Below are 23,907 nucleotides of genomic sequence, written 5' to 3' on the forward strand. Positions count from 1 at the left end.
AAACACTTGCCCAAGTTGACAATGTACTGTATAAAACAAGTCTCAAATATGTAAAATAATTAACACAATGCTGACCATATTCTCTAACCACAAGCAATTAACTTAGCTATCAACATAAAAAGAATAATGAAGTCCTATATATTTGGAAATTTAAAATATCTGAATAACTTAGGAAAAGAGGTGATTCTTCCTTACAGTACAATTCCAAATTCCAGACAAAATATAGAATACATTACGAAAATAAAAAGAAAATCACTATTTGGTACACACCAGAGTAATAATTGTTGCAGCAAGGAACTTCAATGGATGCTAACATTAGTGAGTGAAAGTATCATGAAAAACAGGATATTTGCATATTTTCGAAGTGTCAACCTGCAAGATTCTTAACAATTACAAAGGGGAAAAGAGTAACTTTCGAGTGAAGAAACCTAAGACAGTACCTGTATTAGTCAAGATTTTTCAGAGAGAAACAAAACTGATAGAACGTCCCTCTCTCTTTGTACATATAAATATATAAAATGCATATGTACTTATATGTATAAATACAGACATATGTATATATGTATATGTGTGTATATAAATGCTTATACAATGAAAATGGAAACTATGGAAACAAGAAGACAATGGCAATGTTCAGTAAACATATCTTGCATCAGACAAGATAAAAAAGAAAAGTAAATTACTGCTGTTTATAAGAGAAACAATTTAAATGAAAGAACACAAGACAATTGAAATTAAAAGGACATTAGAGGGTAGAAAAGGATATAAACATAAAAACATTAATAAAAGCAAGTGTAGCTATACCAGTGCCAGGCAAAATAGGATTTAAGGAGTGCAGCATTACTAAAGATAATGAGATGCTTTTTATAAAGGCAAAAAGATCACTTCTAAAGGAAGGTATAACAATCCTAAATATGTATGCACCTAATGACACGTTTTGAAGGTAAAAGTCAGACTAAAAGAAGAAATACAGAAATTCACGGAGAAATAGTTGTAGGATTCCATATATTCCCCTTAGTAAATGATAGAATGAACAGACAACAAAATCAGTTAAGTATAAAAAAGATTTAAACAACATTAGTAATCAACTTAACTGACACATAAAGATTACTATCCACAACCATAATAAAGTACACACTTTTTAAGTACACATGGAATATTCACCAAAATAGACAACATTATGGACCATTAAGAAAAGTCTAAATAAATTTCAAAAAAAGAATGGCAATAATACAGAGTATTATTTGCCAGAGTATTATTGTGATGTTTGGCCACAATAGAACAAAGTTAAAAATTTACTAAAACATTTCTAGAAAATGCCAAAATATTTGGAAGTTAAGCAACATATATCTGAATAACTCATGCATTGAAGAAGAAATCACAAGGGAAATTTTAAAATATTTTGAAGTTAATGTTAATGAAGATTCGACATATCAAAACTTGTGAGATGTAGCTAAATCAGAATTTAGAGAAAAATTTATAGCTCTAGATTCATATATTAGACAAGAAGAATGAAAAAAATCACAGATCTAAACTACCTCAAGAAGCTAGAACAAGTACAACAAATTAAACCCAATGACAGGAGGAGAAAAACACTAATAAATATAAAAATTTCAAGGATATGTTAAACAAACAAACAATTACTACAAGAAACCCCTGTCAAGTTAAACGGAGAGAGAGAGGGAGAACCACTACCAGGAAAGAGAAAAAGATATACAAGCTATCCCGCAGAAATTAAAAGGAGACTAAGAATATCACAAAAAATTTTATTTCATTTAGATGAAATGGACAAATTTATTTAAAAACACAATTCACCGAAATTGACAGAAGTAGAAATAGAAAATCTACTTCTGTATTTATTAAATATATTGAATCTATAATTAAAAATCTCTTCACACAGAAAATTACAGTTTCAAATGGCTTCAATTCTTTCAAACACTCAAGGAAGAAATAATACCAACATTACACAAACTCTTGTAGAAAATAGAAAAAGAGGAAACACTTTCTAATCCATTAATGACACTAGCATAACCTTGATATCAAAACCTGAAAAAGTTAATGCAAGCAAGAAAAATTACAGACCATGCTATCTTGTGAAAACTTGTGTAAAAAATCCTTTACAAAGCAGCGCTCAAATATAAAAAGTTGAAAGGATACTACATCATGACTAAGTGGGGTTTTTTCCTATTAATGCAAGTTTGTATTAACATTTGAAAATCAGTGTGTTGGAGTAAATTAAAGTGGGAACTGGGCTTGAAGAATCCCTGAGCAGACCTCAAATAGCTCTCTTGCCATGGTTTTGCCAGGTGAGTATAAAATGTGAAGATGGCTCTGCAATGTGGAAAAGAGCTCTTAGCAGAATCTGAACATGCTGACACCCAATCTCAGACTTCCTCACCTTCAGAACTGTGAGAAATAAATTTCTGCTGTTTGGAAGCCACTCAGTCTATGGCACTTTGTTAGCAATCCAAATGGACCAAGACAGTCCACCAAAACACATGTTTAGGGATGTTCATAACAACTATATTCATAGTAGCCCTAAAATGAAAGCAACCCAAAAGACCATGAATATTAGAATTAGTAATTCTACTGCAATGTGACACTACACAGCAATGAAAGAATAACTATTGACAGGAAAAAAACCTTACAAACACAATTTTGACTGAAAGAAGCTGGATATAAAAATAGACCACATGGGCTGGGCATGGTGGCTCATGCCTGTAATCCCAGCAGTTTGGGAGGCCAAGGTGGGTGGATCACCTGAGGTCAGGAGTTCGAGAGCAGCCTGTCCAACATGGTGAAACCCCATTTCTACTAAAAATACAAAAAAATTAGCCAGGTGTGGTGGCGCACACCTGTAATCCCAGCTACTCGGAAGGCTGAGGCAGGAGAATCACTTGAACCTGGGCGGCGGACGTTGCAGTGAGGTGAGAGTGCGCCATTGCACTCCAGTTTGGGCAACAAGAGCAAAACTCCATCTCAAAAAAAAAAAAAAAAAAAATATATATATATATATATATGTATATGGCACATGACTCCATTTGTATGAAATTTTAAAACAGGCAGAGCAAATCTACATGGATAGAAGTCAGAATGATGATTACTCTGGATGGAAAGGTTGACTGGAAGAGACATGAGTGAGCCTCCAGGATAACGGAAGCATACCACATTTTGACCTTGGTAGTGGTTACTCAGGGGCATAGACATATAGAATTTCATTAATCTATAAACATAAGATTTGTGTACTTACTGAATGAAAATTTTACCTTGGTAAAAATTTATAACTAAAAAAATGAATAAGCAAGACATTCCCCGGAGGCAGAATAAGGTGAGGAAGAAATTTTACTACAAGATATCAAGATTTATTATAAAGTTATAGTACTTAATTATTAATTTATTAGTAAAGAGATAGTCAATTTGATTAGAATTGAACAGATTACAGAGAGCAGAAAGAAATTCCCACATATATGAAAATTTGATTGCAAATCACTAGGGAAAAAGCAAATTCTTAAGTAAATTGTGCTGGCTGGGACAGTTGGTATCTATATAAAAACAAAAGTGAGTTCTACCTCACATCATTCAAGAAAATAAATCCCTAACTGCCACGTGAAAGACAAAATCTTTGAAATTTCTAAAATAAGATATAGGAAAATAGTTAATGATTAAGAACAGCAGAAGAGTTATTAAATAAGGAATAAGAAGCTCTAACGATGTAAGATAGAAAACATGAAATTGACATAAGCAGTACAATGTAAAACTTTTGTTCCTTGAAAGGCACCACAGAGCAAAAGAAAAGACAAGCCACAGATTGGAAGGAGATATTTATAACACATAGAATCAACAAAAATAGTATCAAGAATATACTAAGAATTCTTTAAATCAAAAAGTAAAGTAACCCAGAGTAAACAAAGATGAATAGCCATTTCACAGATGAAGTAACACTCATGCAGAATTAACAATAGGAAAAAATGCTGAACTACATAAAAAATAAGGGAAATACACGTAAAGATCATAATGAGATATAATTTACATCCACCAGTTGGCCAAAAATTTAGTCTGGAAATACCAAGTGTTGACAAGGATGTGGACAACTACTGTTAGGAGTATAAAATGTCCAACCACTTTGGAAAACAATTTGGCAACATCATGCACATGTGAACTGTTTTGCTCTATAGCTCAGCAATTTGATCCCTAGGTATGCACTCTACAAATTCTTGCACACATGTACTAGAATTTTCTAAGAATATTCATACAAGCATTGTACACATTAGTAACAAGCAAAAAACCCAAATACTTACTGAAAGAATGGATAAATTATGGTATATTCACATGATGGTGTTATACAGTAGTGCAAATAAACTGGATTTGTATATATGCAAAGGGTATGGATAAATCTTGGGAAAAAGCAAGTTTCAGAAGACTATATACAACATTTTAACAGGCTTATAACATTTATAAATATACAAAACTAAATGATATAGTAATTTTATGTAAATCTGTATGTAATAAAACCATTTAGAAAGCAAGAAAATGGTAAATAAAAAAATTCAAGGCAATTGGAAAATACTCAGGTAGCTTCAAAAGTAGTGATAATGTTCTTTTTATGTTTCCTTCAAAATATACATATTCATCACATTATTTGGTGTGTATCAAATATTATATAATGAATATTCTAATAGCAATTGTTGCCCATAGAATTAAATTTCTGCCATGAAGTACATGGTGACAAAGAACAGACACCCCAGAGACAGACCCTTTGGCTTCTAACCTGCCTTTCCCACTTAATGGAGGCATGACCTTGGGTAAGTTACTGAAGTGCCTTGTTCCTCAATTTTTGCACCTGTAAAGGGGAATGATAAAAGAACCTATGTCATGGGGTTATTGTGAGAACTACATGCATTTATATATGTGAAGCACATAGAAGAATGTTCGGTACAAGACATGCTATGCCTGTTCTCATCTTCATCACCCAGGGGGCCAGATACACAACTTCTGGTAGTTTCAATTTGCTTGTCTGCAAAATGGGATAATAGGATTATGGTGAAATAACATATATGTCACAAAAGACGTTGTGCAAAACACAGAAGATATTCAGTAGGTAGAGTATAATTATAAAAATTTTGACTCAACCTTATGGATTTCCTATATTTGGTTTTGAAATTAAAGAGCTAGTCACAGGGTAAAGAACTAAAGACACTAACCCTTGAGATAACCTACGCTGTGAGCAAAGACATTCTTAAAATTTTATGAAATAACATTTTGTGAATATAATTTAAATTTTGAAAAAGCTAGAAAATCTGTGATCCTCTCCATTTAGAAATAAGTACTTTTCTAGGTTTAGTATCTTCTAGCCCTTTTCCTATGCTTTAAAAAATGAAATTGAGATCGCACATTTAAATAAGTATGTGGAAGAGTAGATGATGAAAGAGGAATACTAGAGTGTCCGCATGCTCAAGAAGGGAATAATATGGTCCTTTGTAGAAGTAAAGGTGGCAGCTGACTCACCTTTACTGCCTGCCTGTTGCCCTCTCCTGTAGCTGGGAGGTAACCAAACATCAAGTTCTGGCCAGGTGGTGATTCAGGAGCCTGCGATGCTCCGCCTGAGGACAGGTTTTCCCAAGGGTTCTCCTTTCCCTTCATATTCTGGTGAGATGAAACCATTTTGGATCTGCTTCATGGAAACAAAATGTTTTTTGGTTTGTTTGTTTCATTTAGTTTTTAAGATAAATGTATACTTAATTTTTATAGACCTTCAATAACCACCAGTTGGATTCCTAGCAGCTTTAGAAAGCTGTCAAGTTTAAAGCAGGTTATAACCTGTCTCATTTTAGCCTTCCTTTTGTTGTTGAACCACAGAAGTCAGAGCCCAAGCTGTTCTTCTGCCTTTCTGCAGATGGTATAGCATTTGTCAATATTAAATTTAATTTGTGCTAAGAGCAGTTCACTAACAGCGAAAACACAAAGCTTGCTGAACTTTACTTCACCTGTGTGCTCAGTACAGCCAGCATTAGCAAACATAATGAATTCAGCAACATTATCCTACTGAAATCTAGGTCAGCTCTGTTGATTAAAAACATTACAGGTTTAAGAACTAACCCTATAAAAACCCACTTAAAATTTTACTATGTCACAACATTTTGCATTTCTTATACTTTTAAAATAGAAGGATGTGTTTATACACAATTACCAATCCAATGGGTCAACATTAAGAGGTCATCATGAACAACAGACATTTATTGAGCGCCTATTGTGTGCAAGGCACTATACTAGGTATAGGCTACAGAGACAAAGGAGAAAGAGTCTCTGCCCTCAAGGAGCTTACAATCTAAATAGACTAACAGTACACATACATAAAAAGACAAAGGACAATTCAAGGTAGTATATAATATTAGGGCACTGAGTAGAAACAAACAGGGTTTCAGCCTTTTTGCATTTGCATTTCAATACCCTGAGAAGGTGGGATGAGTGAGCTACCAAAGAGGGGCTACACTTGCTCATTTTTAAACCTTGAGACACTCTCACCTCTTTCCATTCCAAAGTACCTCTGGCATGTGCTAACACCTAGGCAATTCGTTCACACATCCTGCCCTCCAGGGCTTATTATTATAGTTTTCTTTGAGATGGTCTTCTGATAGTGTGAGCCACTGTCATGGAGCCCAGGGCTTCCCTAGTTTTAGCATTGAAGTCTGTGTCTTGGGGACCCCTCTTCTTCACTCCCCACTTGGCTCTGGGCAAACCATAATGGTACTTCTGAAGTACCAGGTATGGTAGCCAGATATAGTCCTCCCACCTACCATGGTTATTACTCTGGTAGGACCTACCCCAAATCTGTTCCCCAGATAGATTTTTAGTTTAAAAACTTACAAGGAAGACCTTAACAGTCCCAAAGTCTGCTGGTTTTAAAAAGCACACTGTAGACAAAAGAAGACAATCGGGAGAAAATGACAATAAAGAGATACAATGAGGTTTAAGAGAGAAGCAATGAGAATGGAAGAAATGATTGGGTCAGACACAAAACATACAGAGTGTTAACATCACCTCCTAACACTGCAGAGAGAGAATAGGAACATGGACCCTTCTCTCAGAGTAGGTTTATTTAACAATTTGAAGCATCACCCTGGTGGAATTCAGGATATATTTCTGAAATGAGTTTGCTCTTACACAAGGACAAATATTTAGTCAGGTACCAAATGGGTGCATATGCCTTTAAATAACACTGTCTTAATCCTAACAGAAGTTCAACTTTCTCCTTCTACTTTTACTCAGCATTCATTATCTTCTAAGTTGGTAATTTTAATTTTTGAGGAGAGTTTTTATTTCAAAATGAGATTATTTCCCTCCATGCTCATGTCATTCAAACAGATCAGTAATGGAGAGAACCTCAGAAAACAAATGATACACAAATCTGGTAGTAACCTAAGGATTGTGAGAGACTACACGAATTTCTCTTTTAGGTACAGTACATTGTGTTTTGCTTTCATCTATTTTTTTTTAAAAAGAAAAGATCTTACTCTGAAATCTGACGACCTCAGAAGTCCCTGAATTGTTCAGGTTTTATGTGTAGCCCTTAGGAGTACACACCAGGGTTAGCGAAGCACAGGGACTTAGTTGAAAACGCCCATTAATGGTAATGGAAATCACACAGCTAAGTCCCCACGCAGCATGCTGAATATTTACCTCCTAATGTTCTTTTAATGTATGCTTTCTTGGGTGAATATTTACTGTAGAATATTAAATCTGAGATTCCTCTTTTTATGGGCCATTTGAAGTGATTGATTTTGTTTGCAAATTCCTGTATCTTTGCCCATAATGGCTATCTATTGTAATGGCCTCTGCCAAATGTTCTTGTGTTGAAATAACAGAAGCCATGGATCGGCCAGCTGTGGCATTGTATTACTGTGGTCTTAAAAGCTAGGAGGGAGCTGATGACACAGCTGGGAGAGAGGAAAAAGGTATGTAACATAACGAGTATGACTTAGGCTTCAAACACAATCAGACACTGAAATCACTGAGGTCTATAAACATGGTTCTGTAGTCATCTTTTATATCAGAGTTTATATTTAATGGTGTTGAATAGTGTTAAGACTGACAGTCATGAAATGGTCGTGGCAAGACAAGAATTCAATTGCCCACAACCAGGTTCATCAGCACAATCTATCAGAATTCTAGTCATTTTCTTTAATGCTATAATAAAACCACTTTGCAAGTGGTAATTTTTACACTTGTATACACCACATTTTTTAACAATATGAAATCACATATCCTAGCTACATGTAGATTTAAAACATTCCCAGTGAAGCCAGGATTTTCCGAATTTGGTCTCTTTTCATTCTTTTGAGTATTTGAGAGGGAGAAGTTACAAACAAGATGGAGCTACCATGATGGTTTTTTCTTAAAGAAAATCTAAAATCTGAAGATACACAGATATGTGAGATATTATTAGATGAGGCAATATAATTACATTCTTACATATCGAAACCATGCCTTTCCAAATTTCCACAAATACAGAAACTGTCAAAGGAGCCACTTATGTTTGAGCAACATAATCTCTTCCAGTGATTATAAAGGTGGTCTATAAGTAAATTGTATAAAATTTATACACTTTTTCATATGTTGATAAAATACGATGTGTTCAGAGTCCATGCTGTGGAAGACAATGTGTTGGAATAAAATTCATAGTCCCTTTAAAAACTATTAGAAAACTTAAAGAACATATTCCAGTATGTTTTGGACAGCCATTTCACCCTTACTGGCTTTGAACAGCCCAAGTCACACTCAACAATATCAACTTTGATTATGTTATGTGAGTACCCTGATTATGTTTGCATTTTAACAACAGTACTCCATAGAATTAATAGTACTAGTTAGTGTACTAATTAAGAAAAGGGAAAGACGTGGTAATGTGATAAAGCTTCTTTAATCACAAGCCAGGTCATGTCTGTAAAACAATGTCAGTCTTCATACATAATATTTGCTGGTGCCTTCAAATTAGTTTCTCTAATGCCTTCTGAGTCATGTGTAAAGAAAACACTAGTATATTTATGAGACTATTTTTGAACAATATTACTTGTTTTAATAAAAATCTGTAATATGAATTTATCTTGGCTCTGAATAAAATTAGTCCTTTATACTCCTTCAGACCATGGAATGGTAATGAATATAATCTAAGAAGATTTGTAGTGAGTCTAAATAGTTCATAGCATCAATGAGTCGAATGATAGGGCATGTCCTTGTAGTCTCTTTTCCTCACAGAAGGGCAGCTCTGTGCTCTTGTAGCCAGGGAACCCCTTGGAAGTATGCCTTTTGTGTGTGTGTGTCTATCCTGTGTTTTTGTGTTGAGAGGCTGGGGAAGAGGTGGATGGTGATGCTTCGAGAGAAGCAGGGGGTAGATTTTAGCCCATGTGGACTGAGGAAGAAGTGTAGTTTTAACCACAAGAGTGAGATAAGTAATATGAATGTAGATAAGGCCCCCCAAAATAAGGTTGGGACCCCATTACTCCAAGTGCAGAGTCTTCAAATGGGTCAACAGAAGGCCACAAGTTTAGATTTGGGATGAAACCTAAGAGGTTTTCTGGTACAGTGACATCATTCTGCCAAAGAGGAATCCAGGGCTCAAGAGAGGACACTCACATCAATTATTACTAAAGAAAACTACCTTTAAATTTCTCTTGTTAGCATCTTTGTGTTTTAATAACATAGGTTTTGGTTTTCAATTTCGTCCTTTTGGAACATTTCTGCACATTAGAAAATGCCATTGCTATTCTTTCTATAAAAGAACAGTTTTCCTGAAGCCTAGGGGTTCAAAAAATACAACACAACATTTCCAAGTCAAATACCAATTGCATGCTAACAATGAGCATTGTGAACAGAGTAACCCAATTCTAGGCCATTTCCAACCATCATTCAGGATTAAAGAGTTAGGAAGGATAAATTACCACATAATCATAATCTATAAAAATACTGGCCTAGATTGCACTAAAAAACTCTCAATAAATAAATATTGGACATTTGCTTTATGAAAGTCAGTGGAGATGTGCTCTTCAGAAATCATGTCCATAGTTTCAGCCTGCTTTTTACAAATCACACATACACAGTCTAACAGATAACAAAGGTTATAGAACAGGAAAGAATACAACTTGATAGAAAAATGTCTTTGACACGGTGTTTCTATAAAGGAATGCAACTAATATTGTTGAGTTGCTTATGTTGCAGTTTCAAAGGCAATACTAAGAGATCCAAAATGTTTTTAGCCATAGTGGTATAACTGAATTGAGTGTTCAGCTCCTAAGTAACACCATTGAAGGGGACAACACTCATTAGAATGCATTAATTCTGGAATTTTTCCTTACAATCCAACTGCACTGCTTTGTCACGCCTGGTAGGCATCTGTCCATGGTACTTCCTGAGGAGTGAAGCTGTTTTCTGCTACCCTTTCCTGTCTGGTAGCTCAGGAAGTTCAGGGTCTCGGTGTCTGATGCAGTGAATACTTGGGATTACAGTCTGGCACGCTCAGTCCTTAGAACACAGGTTTATTCTCAGGATGATTTATAGCAAGTGATTCTGGTTTCCAGTCTGGTTGAAAAAAGTGAATATTGAATGTCCGTGCCCAGTTCTTAAAGACTCGTTTCTCTGTGATAAAGCGGTGATGACTGCCCTTGCGTCCTCGCTCATGGGAGAGGTACATTGTACATTCATCAGGTCCAAAAGGTTCATAATAATGATAAGGTACTGAAGGGTGATTGCGATCCCTGTAGGAGGAAATTGAGATAACTGATTAAAGGAAATTTTTTTTTCCTTTGACTGATTGAGGTAAGATGTTATCTTTAATAAGCTGATAAACACAAATTGTATTTTCTAGTTAAATGAGTTTCGACAAATGGTTTTTCTGATTACACAGTAAGGAAGTGGAGAGGTTTTGAGGTGGTGAAATAAAATCAGTGACCATCATTTTCATCAAAAAGATTGAAAATCAGCTGCAGAATGTTCAGTCTCCTCAGAGTTAGACCCTACATATTAATGAGTCACAACAATAGTATTATTTTCACTTTTCTTACTGTCTATTTACCACATGCAGCTGTAGAGATATTACCAAAACAAAATATGTCATTCCCATTCCCCACTACACTAAGATTCCAGATGCTTCCAGTTATACAGAGAGCATGTCTGCTGGGGTGCATTATGATGTGGCTCCTCTTCCAAGTCTTCTCCTAATCCACTCAGCCTTGTTCACTATGTTCCCACCATACTGGCCTTTCCGGTCAACTCTGCCATGCTCATCCCTACTTCAGGGCCTTTGCACTTGATGGCAGTCACTTGCCTGGAATACTCTGAGTTCACTCCTCACCATTGGGTGTCAGCTCAAATAATATCCTTCTCTGAGAGGCCTTACCTGACACTTGCTCCCCTCACTTCATCTCACTTGAATTCATCTTCTTTATAGCATCAATTGCTCTCTGAAATTGTTGTTACTGTTTACTTGTTTATTGGGTGTTCATGATGGCAGTGTTTTGTCTTATTCCTAGAATAGTCCCTGGTAGGTGCTCAATAAATAATTTTAAAAATTCTGTTGTTGAAAGAAATGTATATAGAATTAGCAGCTAAACAGCAAACTTCTAAAGACACTTTCTTCTCTGAGTATGGAAAGTTGATTATCCTAGCTTGATCCTATGGGAGAAAAAGGAAGACAGCAAGCAAGAGGCCACAATTTTTCTTTTGGCACTTCAGATGGCCTATGTACTCAAAGTCTACAGTATTTTAGTCCAGAAACTCTACATCCTCAGTCCTTGCTTGGTGGCCTGAGAATCTCCAAGTGTTTTTCTGCCTCTATATCTCTGTCTCAGCCTCAAACAGGAAACACTAGCTCATTTCTTCAAGATGTGTGCACAGGGTTAATATGTGGGGGTGGTAGGTGCCCTTGTTTTAGGGTTAATACAATATTTACACACCAAAGAGTTTTGGTCTCAGACTGGTTTCTGTAATAGGCTAATCTACCCCACCTCTTCTGTCTTTTGAAGAATGAATGGTAAGATTAGTCAAGGTTTCTTGGCAGACAAACTCTCCTAATTTGAGCTATGCTCAGCAACTGGCCTTGTTGCAGAGACTAAGAAGAGAAGACCCAGGCTTCTCAGCATCTTGCAAATCATCTTTCAGAGCCTGATGCCCTAGGGTTCCCACTTTGGTCACCTGGGCTCTCCTCTAAGTATAATAACTTGGTTTCCCAAAGATGCTCATCCTGCCAGACACCTATTTGTTTTCTTCAGAGGAGATCAATACACAAATAGCTTTTAGAGTAGCAACTTTACTGGGGTCAGGGATTGAAGTCTTTTATCAAGAGGGGTGTCATGTTTGTGGCTCTGACAACAATAAACCTTTGAGCTGTTTCTCCTCTTAGGTTAAAGTTCTTCCAGGAAGAGAGATTTATTTTTGTCATGCAGCATCTAAACATTCCTTATCCTGGCTTGGATGCTATGCTAAATTAACACTTTGCATCTCTAATATGCTTGTCTTGGAATTATCTCTATGCTCTATAGTGAAACACTGGATCCTTTCCTGACTAGTTATTGCAGATTTTATTAATTTACTTACCCTAGAAATTGGAATCCCATTAAAATTTTAATAGAATGTGTTTTCAATACAGAGAATGCCTGCTAACAAAAATTCAGGTTGAAGCTGACCACTACGAAGAAAAAAATAAGAATTTGTGAGACATATCTTCCCATATTCATATGGCATAAATTGGGGGAACCATGCCAATTTCATGTTGCCATGGTATGCCTGGGGTTAAGCTTTTGTTCCATCGCAAATCACTTTTTAAATCTGATTCATCTAAGTTTTGGACATTTTATTGGCATCAATCTGACTAAAGAAACAATTAGGTTTCTAAAAATATCATGAGATTGATTTGGCACCTAGGAGTGGAGGGTAATTGGAAACCAGCTAAAGATGCTATAGGATCAATTTCCTTATTCAAGAAGACCATCTCTTTGGAAAAAAAACTTATCTGACTCTATATTGATCCCCTAAAAGGAGAATTAAATTTACATATTTGGTTACTGTGATTTCAGAGGTGTCAAGATAAGTTATTCATGTAAGCGAGTTGTTTCCACAGGTTAAAACTCTGTCTAAGCATCAGAAAAGTGCTTTCTGGGAGTCGGAAGGCAGAGCTGGAAACTGCAGGAACATCTCCCCCAGCTGTGAGCCTGCCATCAGCTGGAATTCACTAAATTCACTATGCCATTTAGAAAGACACTCCTAGCTGAAGGTCTTACTTCCTTGGGTCTTTTCTCAAACCTGACTTTCTAAAGGCTGCCCTAGTTTTTTCTTCCTTCACCTGACCTCAGTGAAAACCATGGTAAACATCAGCAGAATTTCCACACGAGGAAGCAGTTGTAAAAGGGATTCTGGTGCTCAAGTTCCCATTGTGGGCCCGGTAAGCTGAAGGAAAGGATATGTGGGCTGGGGAGGCAGGAATGGAGATGACCACAGAGCCGGTTCCCCAAGTGGCTGCAGCCTGCCATCCACATTCTGACAGCCAGTTTGAGAACAAGCTCTGCAGAATGATGTGAGGAAGAATTTTTTTTTTTTTCTTTTTAGAGGGAGCAGGTGGGGAGAGTGAGGGAACTAACACTTAGTGCACTTGGGGAGCTTTAAGGAAATACCTATGCTCCATCCCCCTAGACTCTGGTTCAGATGACTTGGAGAGGAACTCAGGCACAGGTATTTTAGAAAGTGTCTTAGGTTTGAATCAAAATAAAAAATGTCAGTATTGGCTTATAAAACCAATAAAATAAAATAAATATCCGTGAGTCCATGATAATTTCAATAAATAACTGAATAAATAAATGGAGGAGAAGAAACAGCATTTCATGACAGAAAAATTCCTATAAACAATGTAGAAAGAATGAGGGACTAGGAAACCATCCTCAGAACGTTGCAGTAATTGTTGCAGGCAAGATGCACCAATGAATGGGATATTAATGGGGAAAAAGATGAGGAGAAATAGGCTATCTGCATAACCTGAAAGTATCTCTCCCAAGTTATTTATTAATGACAAAGGGAAAAACAGTAACTTTACAATGGGTAAGCCCAGCAGACATTACCTTAACCAAGTGATGAAGGTTAACATTGCCAGTAATAAGACATACGGACATCACATACTTCCTGTTATGAGATTCTGGGAAGGGCCTATGGCTTCTGTGGTATCCTTCTCAGTAATGCATAACCTCAATCTAAGCACAGAAAAACATTAGATAAACCCCAATTGAGGGACATTCTACGAAATACCTGACTAGTACTCATCAAAAGTGTCATGAAATGCAGGGAAAGCCTGAGGAACCGCCATGGATTTAGAGACTAAGGACACCTGATAAATAAATGCAAAGGGAACCTGGATTCATTCTTGGAGGAGATAAAGGACATTAGTAGAGAAACTGGTAAAATGTAGTTTAGCTGACCATTGTACTGATGTTAATTTCTTACTTTTGATAATTGGACCATAGGAACGCAAATCCGCTTTAGCGGAAGCTGGATAAAGGTTATATGAACTCTCAATACTATTTTTGCAATCTTTCTGTAACTCTAAGATGATTTAAAACAAAAATAAACATATATTTTTAAATAATACATATCATAACAACAAAGCTCCTTAGAAGATTCTAATGGTGGAAAGCTCCTTGAGATTCTAATATGCAGCCAAGTTTGAGACAACTGATTTTGTAAGTACCTGCTCAACCTCTGTGCTTAACTGGTGTGAGCTCCTTTACATCCCCATCAGCCCTCTGAGGCAAATATTGCAGCCCCCGTTTGATAGGGAGCATCTGACGCCCAGGGAGACAGTCCACTGCCTGGCTTTCAGCACACAACCTCACTCATTGTCCATCCAAGCTGCTGGAGTTGACCATTTCAGCTCAGAGCACAGTGCTCGGCACTCCACATATACTCACTTATTTAGTCCTTACAACACCCCTATAAGAGAGTGTCAGTCCATTTTGCGTTGCTATAAAAGAATACTCAAGTCTGGGTAATTTATAAAGAAAAAAGGCTTATTTGGCTTATGATTCTGACGTCTGGAAAAATTCAAGATTGGGCATCTGGCGAGAGCCCCAGGCTGCTTCCACCCCTAGCAGAAAGTGAAGGGGAGCTGGCTGGCGTGTGCAGAGATCACAAGGCGAGAGAGGAAGAAGAGAAAGGGAGAGGTGCCAGGCTCTTTTTAACAACTAGCTCTGTTGGGAGCAAACAAAATGAGAACTCATTCATGCCCCACCCCAGGGAGGACACTAATCTATTCATGAGGGATCTGCCCCCATGACCCAAACACCTGCCACTAGGCCCCACCTCCAACATTGAGGATCAAATTTCAACATGAGATTTGGTGGGAACAAACCAAACATATCCACACTATAGCAGAGAGTTACTATTAGCACCCCTACTCTGCAGACAAGGAAACTCATGCACAGGAAAACTGAAGTTTTGCAGCCAAGGTTTGGACCAAAGCCAGTTGACTCCAGACTCTGTACTCTTAAGAGTGAGGTTCTGTGTCTCGGAAAAACTCCTGTCCCGCAGGTGGGGTTTCTGTACTAACGGCACCCAGGTTTCACGGGCATCAACAGCGTGTGGTTGAAAGCAGCTTGTCCTTGCTGCTTTCCTCTGAGCTCTTGCTACAGAGGAGCCCCGTGTGTGGTGCTTGTGATCTGCTCAGGGTGTTAAACAGAGGCTTTGTGCTCATGTACAGTTCTGCCCATCAGTGCTAATGGCAGCAGGGGTTTGTAACGTTCCACTTTTTGACTCTTCTAAAGCTAAGTTTTACAACTGAAAAAAACCTCATAACCCTAACAAGCAAGGGAAGACACTTCCATTTCTGGGTACTGACGAGGTGTAGGACATGTTGCTCCAAAATATGGTACCTTGGCATTTGAGGAAACAACAGAAGCAGGGAGATCACTTTTGCCTCCCTTCACCCTTCTCCTCTGATGCAGGTCATAAAAGATTTCTTTGCCCTCCTCTAAAGTAGGTCGTAAACCTTCATTCCAGTGGTACCCTCCATATACCTGGAGGAAAGGAACATCCCTATCCTCAAAGACAAGGAAATGCCAAAAAGAATCTGAACAAACAGACCTTGCTACCTCCCCCCACCCACCCTGGTTTATTACCATTAGATCACACCTTCTTTGTCCAATCCTACTTCTTCACAACTATCCACTTCCTCATCAAACTTAGCATAAAAATAAGGAGATCTCCCTGTTTCTTTGGCTCTTCATTTCTGAAGGCTCTGGTGTCACGTAAAATTTATATTAAATAAATGTGTATGCTTTTCTCTCGTTAATCTGTCTTTTGTCATAGGAGACTTGGCAAAGAACCTGTGGTGGAGGAGGAAAAGAAATTGCTTTTTCTCTCCTATAGTATGATCTAGGTTGACCCTGCCCACTGGGTTTGGGGCTGGACTAGGCAGAAGGCTGCAAATATCCTGAGGAAAGAATGGTGTCTTGGCCTCTTTCTAGAACTCTTAGACATTCTCTTTAAACACATTTCTATTCTTGGTGCGGTACCTGGCATATAGTAGGTACTCAGGAAATGTTTGAAGAATAGAGAGAATAGAGTTGAATTAATAGCTGTGAAGCTGCTAGGTTGTTCTGCAACTGGCTTGCACTGGGGGCTTTGGTGACACTATGAGGTGTTGAGAAGAAAATATTCTTGCAGCAGTCCTTCCCAAGCATCTGTCACAGTCCTGGAGGTGCACTGAGTCACCCTTATTCTACTGCCTTAATTTCTGGTCCTTGGATCTTCTTTTGGGAGGAAAAGAGATGTATACCTTGGAAGCCCATGGAATAGCATTGTGTGTCTGGGTGCATGGAGCACCAAGAGCCTGCAGCTGCCCACCCTTCATGGGACAAAGAGCTACAGTGAATCACCCAAGCCCCACCCTCACCCTGGAAGAAACACAACCATATATTTTAAGTCTACTTCATAAAACGTAAACCACATGGGTGGCATTGCCATTCCACACCCGTCTTCTGTAAGTAAGCTTCCGATTCTACCCGGTGAACTGTCGCCAAGTAAGAACTTTCCCTGTTAGGCTGGCAGCTTTATTAATGTTCACTAGCTAATAATTCTGGCAGCATCAACTCTCTGATATTCACGATACCTTTGAGATGTCCTTCACATTACAGATGAGATATTAATTTAGTTCCATGACAGTGATCACTCTGAATCATTACCCCGCTAATTAATACTCAAGAAACGATGGGTAACAGAGAGTTGTAAACTTGGTAATGTGCTAAGTATGACCAGAAATAAGATTATTAGGTAGAATTTAAATGCTTGGCCCATTATTATCACAAATAATTTACAATGGAAAATGAGATTAAATACTCAGCACAACTTAGTTTGGAAAGCAACGACAACCGATCTTTTCACGCAATTTATAGGCCATCTAGAGAGAATGAATTTGGCTTACAGTATGGATACGGCATGATTTAAGAGTCCACTGTCCACAGAATAATATATTTTGATGTTGTCTCTGGTGCAACATGGCATTAATTTTCTCTAGCTTTCTGAATTTTGATGTGCCTGAAGTCTGGTGATACAGGCAGGGTGGGGGACTGATGCCTGAGCCCCTCTTTGAGTACCCAGAGCTGGCTCTGGCTGAAAATAAAACAAGGTGGCCTCCATTGACTTCTGGGGCCCCCTCAAAATCTGAATTTGCTAGTTAGAGATTTAATGTGCCTGGCACTTTTGGTGTTGCAGTAATAATGTTTAGAATCAATCTCTTAAACACCCCCATGGACAAGGCTTATTTTTGTTTCTCATTGAACTAATCTGTACTGAAGATACACTCTATGCCAGACACAATGACAAGTGCTAATGATACAAATGTGGATTGATACAGGGGACTCTTCTTAAGGAGCCTAGAGTCAAACAAAGGAGATGGACAAACCAATCAGTGAGATGGTACAGGGCAGAGGTAGACGGAGGCCCAGTGGGCCCAGTAGGTCTGACTCAGACAGGGCTAGGGAGAGCTGAGAAGGAAGGGCTGCTGTATCTGAAACAGTGAACTGAAAGATTAAGAGCATTGGCTCTTGAGCCCTGAAGATCATATTCAAATCCCAGCTCTGCTATTTATTTGCTCTATGACCATGGGCAGCTGTTTCATGTCTTTAAGCTTTCTACGTAAAATGGTGATATTAATGATGCTTACCTCATAAGATTATTATAAGGCTCAAGGAAATAATGCATGTGTTCATGTTAAGCACAGAGCCAGCATGAGGTATGTGCACAACAAATATCAGCCATTAATGTTATTAGTGAAGAGCTGGTGGGAAACCAGATGGGCAGTCCAAACTGAGGGCATAGGAACAGGTGTCTGTAGGGTGAGTTGCTTTACGAGTTTTTCAGTAAGGTTGAATAAACAAATAAACACATAAATCTGCATCAATAGAGAAGATGTGACTAAAGTGGTATGCAGAAGCCATAACTTGAAGGTCTTGTGTGCTAACATAGGGAGTGTGAACTCTTCTCAGAAAGAGGTCACTCAGGAGTTTTAAGTAACTCCCTGAAGTTAGATTTGTCATCTAGCAAGGCAGTCATGTTTGGAGAGGAAGACAAGAGTTGGAGAGAGCAGTCCAGGAGGCTATCGCAGTACGAAATGAAAGATGCTGCATGCCATTCAAATGACTTTGCGTCAGTTAGATTCTGCTAGATCTTGAATGAGATATGTCTGTCATCTGCCACCATGGCCATTTATATGTCCACCACTTCCATTTGTGGTTTTAAATATGAAATGTGATGCTATCTTTCTTCCTAAGAAGTCCATGGGCTTAATACTTTAAGTGGGTACCAGAAGTTTTCTTGCCAATGAATGACTCCTAGAAGTAACTCCGGCCCGTTGGGTGAGATGAGAAGGCAGACCTCCAGGACAGCAGATGGGAAATGACTCTCCAGCCTACCCATACTTCCCCTTGGGGATCAGGCACTCACAGATTGCTTGGCTGTTTGCACCCCCAAGATATAATTCAGCTCTTCTCTCTCTGTCCCACTGCCTCCCCTCCCTCACACCATGCATATGACAGCTGACATTCTCTTTGGGACAATAAGAAGGTGATGATTCCACTCTCCTGAAAAGTGTGAAAGAGTTTGATTTAGATTGGAAAGCAGCATGGTTGTGTCTTAGACTAGAGGTTGTTAAAGTTCTTATTTGTCAAAGGATCTTCTGCTGAAAAGAAATCTTATACAATAGCCCGTATGCAAACAGAGCCAAGTGGGTCTGCCCCTGACCAAGTAGGGTGGAAGGGTCCAATATTCCTGTTGTCCTAGCTCCCTATCCGTGTGCCACCTGATAGAATCAGAGGAATGCAAGGACTTCTCTGAGTCTAGTTTGAAAGTTGGAGACAGATGGTCCAATAAAGCTCAGTGGGTCAGATGCTACTGACAGGCAGAGAGTGAACATCATCTCCCACTGGCACCTCGAGTAACCTTCTGTACCTCATGATTGAACTGTGGTCAAGTGAGTCTCAGGCGACTGAAGACAGAGACCCTGTCTCATTCATCTCTGGTTACCTGCCTGGTGCCCAACACGAGTTAGTGGAATGAATAAAAGGCTTGTGGTTTATTTAGTTAGTGACTTTTTTGAGGGTACTAATTGTGTCTTACGGTCTGAAATGGTTAATTTGCCCAAACTGAACAGTTGGCTCTCTTTTTGTCTGCTAAAATCTGCTCCATGTGGCTAGCTCTTCATTGCAGTGAGACACTGCGAACTTTAGGGAAGCTATAGAAAGGCTAGGCACACTTTGAGCAGCCCATGAGATGCCCTGAAAGGAGCTGGAGGCCACATAATGCCAGTTCCGTAAAATGCGCCAGTGAGTATCTACAATTGCAGATCAGTGAATCCCTTCACCCCATAACTTTCTGTGTACTGAACAGACCCTGGGACTTTGCTAAGCATTCTTCGTCTATGACTTCATGCAATTATCATATAAACTCACAATGCAAGAGAGTTTATATGATAACTGTCATCACCATTTTGCAGGTAAGGCTTCTGAGATGCAGCATTAGGTAACTTGCCCAGTATCAGTCACTAAGCCTCAGTGAGTTCAAGTAACTTTCTCAAGGTCAGAGTTTCTGAGAGGCAGAAATGGTTATTTTTATCCATACACAACACACTTTACTATAGCACTACAGAGAGCAGAGGACACAACCATTCATTCCCTTGATATTTATGAAGTATCTGCCATATGCCAGGAGAGTAAATATCTACTGTCCTGTGTTCTAGGTCTCAAACACTGAACTAAACACACAAAACTCTGCTCTCAGGGAGGCTATATTCCAGTGGCCCCAGCCAGTGTGAGCTCTGCCACCTCACAAAACCATCCACAACCATTTTTGGCCCTGGCGATAGCTTACCTCCTTAAGCCATGGAGCTCATGATACATGCACCATGTTTTCAGCCCCTAATAGTTCTCTGCTTCTTTCAAAATAAATATAAAAGAGGGAATGGTCAGATGAGTAGCAGACTACCATACCAGTTGCTTTTCCATTCTCTGGTGGTGAGGAAGGTACTGTTTACAGACTCATTTGACTCTTAGATGAAGATTGCAAAAGCTGCCTCTTTTTATAGTCACATGGTAAGTGGCTTTGCTGTGTTCTTTATATTCTAGCATGGTTAAGGCTTATTATAAACTTCCAGGAGGCAAGGATCTGTGTCTTCTTCTTTGAAGCCCCCTTAAGTTTTTTTTTTTTTTTTTTTTTTTTTTTTTTTTTTTGGGACAGAGCCTCACTTTGTCGCCCAGGCTGGAGGGCAGTGGAACGATCTCGGCTCACTGCATCCTCCGCCTCCCAGATTCAAGCAATTCTCATGCCTCAACCACCCGAGTAGCTGGGATTACAGGTGCACACCATCATGCCTGGCTAATTTTTCTATTTTTTGTAGAGACAGGGTTTCGCCATGTTGGCCAGGCTGGTCTTGAACTCCTGAGCTTAAGCAATTTGCTTGCCTCAGCCTCCCAAAGTGCTGGGATTACAGCCATGAACCACCACGCCCAGCCCCCTGCTCAAAATTCTTGGTATCTTTCAGGGAAACTCTCAAGTGCTTGGGATAATGTTAATAATATAAATTATTTTACATATCTTATTAATATTAATGATATTGATACTGTTTCCTGAATACTGTGTGCTAGGAGCTGCATCCAACACTCTACATCTATTATCTCATTTAATTCTCACCATGACCTGCTTATTCTTCTTCTTATTTTCTTATACCCATTTTACAAACAAGGAAAAGAAGGCTCAAGGCCCCACAATTCGAAACTGGATGCCCGGTGGTCCAGTCAACATGTCCTGGAAATGCAGATGAATGGAACGGGGGAATTCATCTGTGCCACTCCTGGTCTTCTTTCTTACCCTTCCTTAAACAGGCTTTATGACTGAGCAGGATGCTGTCTCCAGCACTGAACCCTTCCTCCACATGACACTCTCCACTTCTCTGACAGAACTTGGGCATAGGGGTCCTTTTGAAGAGTTCTTGCTGAAACCGTCTTGTGCAAACAACTATCAAACCTTTGGGGATGATGGCTTAGGAAGAGAAACACGGAGCCAGTGGCAATATATAAAGCATTGACATTATCTTAATTTCTTTGTTAGTATTTTCCATAAATTGTTTCCATCCTACCGTACATGAAGTCATGATGAACTAACTCTGAGTAGGAGAAATGACAGGTTAACTTGCCTTTCATTTGTTTTCCATAATAAATGGAATATTTCCTTGAACACTTGAAGTCATTAACATTTCAATTTATTCATGCTTTTTCTTTCTGGCATCCTAATGGCAATATTGCTTAATTATATCTGCTGTATAACCATCAACGTTGATGGCTCTTTGCATGCCCATAAGTGCCATTCTCACTGTCTCTGTTAGCCTGTTGGTTTGAGGAGGCGGTTTGCTTTTTTATGCCATTCTACTTACTTTTTTGAGTATAGATTGTTAAGCAGGGACACTGGGCCAGTGAATTAAGTGAGGCAGCACTGGGTGAGGATCCAAGCTAACTTGCCTTGTGCTTGCCATGTACTTACTAGGCGCTGTTCCAAGCATTTCACATGTATTAGCTTATTTACTCTGCCTACAGGCCTTTGAGGCAGAGTCTATTATTATCACATCCACGTCTATGGATGAGGAAGCTGAGACCTAGAGACACTAAGTGACTTGTTCAAGGTCGTACTAGGTGGGTAAGTGACCAGGCCAGGCTTTACACCTGTGTAGCCTAGCCCCAGCATTTCTGACCCTGACCTTACATCAAAGGTCTGCTCTGTCTGTACTTCTCTCTCCTTCTTTGTGGCCTGAGTCTTCCATATCAATTAGTATTGTTGCTGTGTTGGATCTTTGGGTTAAAAAGACAGAAAAGTGGCAAAATGGTAATGGGATGATTAGATGCTGTTTTTCATCTTTGCTTTAAAACTCCAAATTGCAGCTTTTGCCTAAAGACTCATGGCCTTCAAGACATTGTTAGAAAAAATAAACAAATAAAACACCAGATGGTGTAAGTAAGCACGCATTTTAAAAAGCAAGTTTAAAATGACCCCCACCCCAGCTTTTGCCATTTGAAGATCAGGATTCAGGCCACATGCAGGCCATCAGGCATTCCCAAAAACTAGGATATTTTCTGGGATTTCTGGCCTCACTATTTTAAATTACAGGTGAGTTTTCAAGCAGGCTTCCAAAAATCAGGCCCTGAATATTGCCGAGTGCATCTGTGGTATGCCCTGAACTCTGCCTGGGCACATGCCAGGAGGAAAGTTAAGGTGGCAGCAGAGATGTGTGCATGTTCCCATTAAAATGACACCTCAAATTAATTATGCCTTTGCTTTTGGCCTTAGAAGTGCAAGCCCAGGCCACTGATGTGGTAAGGGAAGGAGGCTCAGAGGAATATTTTAATTTTAGAAAAAAGGTCTTACTGTCAACGGAATTGCTCTCTTTAATTCATTAAAAAATTATCACATTCCTTTGAAATGAGAGTAAAACTAATATTTCTTAATACTTGCTCATCATTAATATTATGCCAATTATTGCATTACTTTTGGCTGATAAATATTCAGAGGATAAATGAAGCCCACAAGATGGATTTATTCTCCAGCAGTACAAATAAAAACTTTCAATATTTTATATCACATAATTAAATGCTGTTTGTTGTTTCTAGAATGAGAACTTGGGACATGCTAATTAATTGCTTCAAGAAGATAGTTAGACATGTTTCATGGTTGATATTCAGAATCAGATATTTATAAACCCTGCACAACACGGCTGATGATTTACACTTGCAGAATAAATCCTACCTGCAGAAGTCTGGGGGCACCATGCCATAAACATTGATCCTGTCACAGAGCTCCAGTGCAATTGTCATTGTGAACCAGCCAGTGCTGAGCCAAGTGTTGGATATCTTCCTGGAAGGAACAATAATTAAGTCTGCAAGCTGATAAAGTAACCATTATACCCACTACCATCTTTAATTCTTTCTGGAGTAAGGCTAACTATAAACAGAGTCTCTCCCTCTCTCCCTCCATTTGGTAAATATCTGGAACTTTGCCAAATTGACATCTCTTACTAACATCACCATATTCCACAGTACAGTCATAATTGATGTTGATGCTCATGTTGAATTTGTGACAATAAAAGATGCTCAAGGGACTTCTGCATCATCAAAGATGATGATCGGTGTTTCAGTGTTTAAGTGTATATGTTACCACAACTCAATTTCTTATGACAGTCCCCGTTTAACAACTCTTTCTTAACAAGAACACTTGAGTAACTAGAAATTCTCCTTGTTCGCCAAACAGGCTAGATAATGAGTAGCTTATTAAATATAAATAAACATGCACATGTATTTATCTATTAATCAATTGGTTGATTGACTGAACTTAGGGTGA

The 23,907-nt window shown here is 38.6% G+C and overlaps 1 protein-coding gene across 5 annotated transcripts in view; it reads right to left on the bottom strand.

The window, feature by feature from the left end:
• Positions 1–8,898: 8,898 nt before the first annotated feature.
• LOC105482674 (ST6 N-acetylgalactosaminide alpha-2,6-sialyltransferase 5) overlaps positions 8,899–23,907 on the bottom strand; it is a 187,311-nt gene continuing 172,302 nt past the window's right edge. For 3 of the 5 annotated variants that reach the window (XM_011742891.2, XM_011742893.3, XM_071090946.1), the window contains 2 exons: positions 23,317–23,424; positions 8,899–10,748 (listed from right to left, as the gene is read on the bottom strand). In XM_011742891.2, the coding sequence (XP_011741193.2) occupies positions 10,517–10,748; positions 23,317–23,424 (340 nt within the window). In that variant the 3' untranslated portion in view covers positions 8,899–10,516. The remainder of the gene's footprint in view (positions 10,749–23,316; positions 23,425–23,907) is intronic. The other 2 variants (XM_071090951.1, XM_011742892.3) reach the window with 1 other exon arrangement.

This window comes from Macaca nemestrina, chromosome 1 (assembly GCF_043159975.1).
Source record: "Macaca nemestrina isolate mMacNem1 chromosome 1, mMacNem.hap1, whole genome shotgun sequence".
Lineage (NCBI taxonomy): Eukaryota > Metazoa > Chordata > Mammalia > Primates > Cercopithecidae > Macaca > Macaca nemestrina.